This window comes from Elephantulus edwardii, unplaced genomic scaffold (genome assembly GCF_000299155.1).
Source record: "Elephantulus edwardii isolate Elephantulus edwardi_28Jun2011 unplaced genomic scaffold, EleEdw1.0 scaffold00083, whole genome shotgun sequence".
NCBI lineage: Eukaryota > Metazoa > Chordata > Mammalia > Macroscelidea > Macroscelididae > Elephantulus > Elephantulus edwardii.
The window spans coordinates 9023210-9024699 of NW_006399833.1; the positions used below are offsets into that span (position 1 = coordinate 9023210).

General features: G+C 40.4%; 1 protein-coding gene across 1 annotated transcript in view; it reads left to right on the plus strand.

Moving 5' to 3' along the window:
• Window positions 1-1110: 1110 nt before the first annotated feature.
• The window catches only part of LOC102866483 (polyadenylate-binding protein 1-A-like), a 1943-nt gene continuing 1563 nt past the window's right edge, over window positions 1111-1490 (plus strand). Inside the window, exon 1 of the mRNA XM_006889956.1 lies at window positions 1111-1489. Coding sequence (XP_006890018.1) covers window positions 1111-1489 — 379 coding nt within the window. The remainder of the gene's footprint in view (window position 1490) is intronic.

Consider the following 1490-nt stretch of genomic DNA (forward strand, 5'->3'; position numbering starts at 1 on the left):
AGAATACGCCATCCCCTTTTCCTTATGAATCAGGGTGAAGTCTCTCTCAGGGAGGAGTGATAGGGAATGGCAAAGGACACACTGACAAAGGAGATTAATCCGAACTGGCTTTGACACGCACTGTGGCAATGGGACAATTGAAACAGACTTTCAGGGCGAAAAAAAAAGAGGAACAAACTGGAGGGGAGGGTAGAGAAAATAGTGTAGCAATGAATGAATGGAAACCCAAAATCTATGTAAATGTTCATTAAAATTAATTAAATTTAATAAAAAAAGAAGATATTTGATGATATAAAAGATTTTGTGCTCATATATTTGGTAATATAAGAATAAGATATAAGATATAATAAATAAGAGATGATATAATAATAATAATAATAATAATAATAATAATAATAATAATAATAATGTTGTTAGGTGCTGTAGAGTATGACTCATAGCAATCTCAGGAAGAACAGATCTGAACGTGTCTGATCCTGTGACATCCTCATATAATGTCTTAAAAGAGAGTTTGTTCTTATGAAAACATATATTGAAGCAGTTAAAGAGTGAATGATGCAGTGAATAAAGTTTCTTTAAAATAATACTAGTGAAGAAGGGTGGTGGATGGAAGTACGAATGAGATAAAATTGGTCATAAATTTATCATATTTTAAGCTAGGAGGTAAATGGTGTTTATGATACTGTTTTTTTCAACTTCTGTAAGACTTTGAAGTATGAAAAGGGTATATCATTAGAAATAAATTTTACAGCCTGCATGTTCAGAATGCTGTCTCTGGAGCTGCTGTGTCTTTGTACCTTTAAGCAACGGAAGCCACAGTAAGAGGCTTAAAGGTGCCCTGTACCTTTAGGCAAGTGATGTCACAATAGGAGTGACCCAAGCTTTCAGAATTTCCACTTTGTGATGCCCTCATGTCATCACGTAGTTTCTGAAAGTGCCTTTTAAGACGCAAAGGCAGACGGGTAATGTGAAGCATTTCTGTTGGTTTTAGATCTCCACTCCGCGCTTTGTTGAGCTCAACTCTGGCTCCGGCACCAGCCTGCGCTCCAGCACTTGCACTTCTCTCGTGGTAAGGTCACGGCCTGTGGTCCTGTAAACAGCCATACTGAGATGAACCCCAGCGCCCCCAGATATCCCAGGGCCTCTCTCTACATGGGGGACCTACATCCGGACGTGACCGAGGTGATGCTCTATGAGAAGTTCAGCCGTGCTGGACTCATCCTCTCCATCAGGGTCTGTAGGGACATTGTCACCCGCCGCTCCTTGGGCTACGCCTATGTGAACTTTCAGCAGCAAGCGGATGCTGAGCGTGCTTTGACCACCATGAATTTTGATGTTATCAAGGGCAAGCCAGTCCGCATCATGTGGTCTCAGCGTGATCCAGCGCTCCGTAAAAGTGGAGTGGGCAACATTTTCATAAAAAATTTGGACAAATCCATTGATAATAAGGCACTGTATGACACATTTTCAGCATTTGGTAATATTCTCTC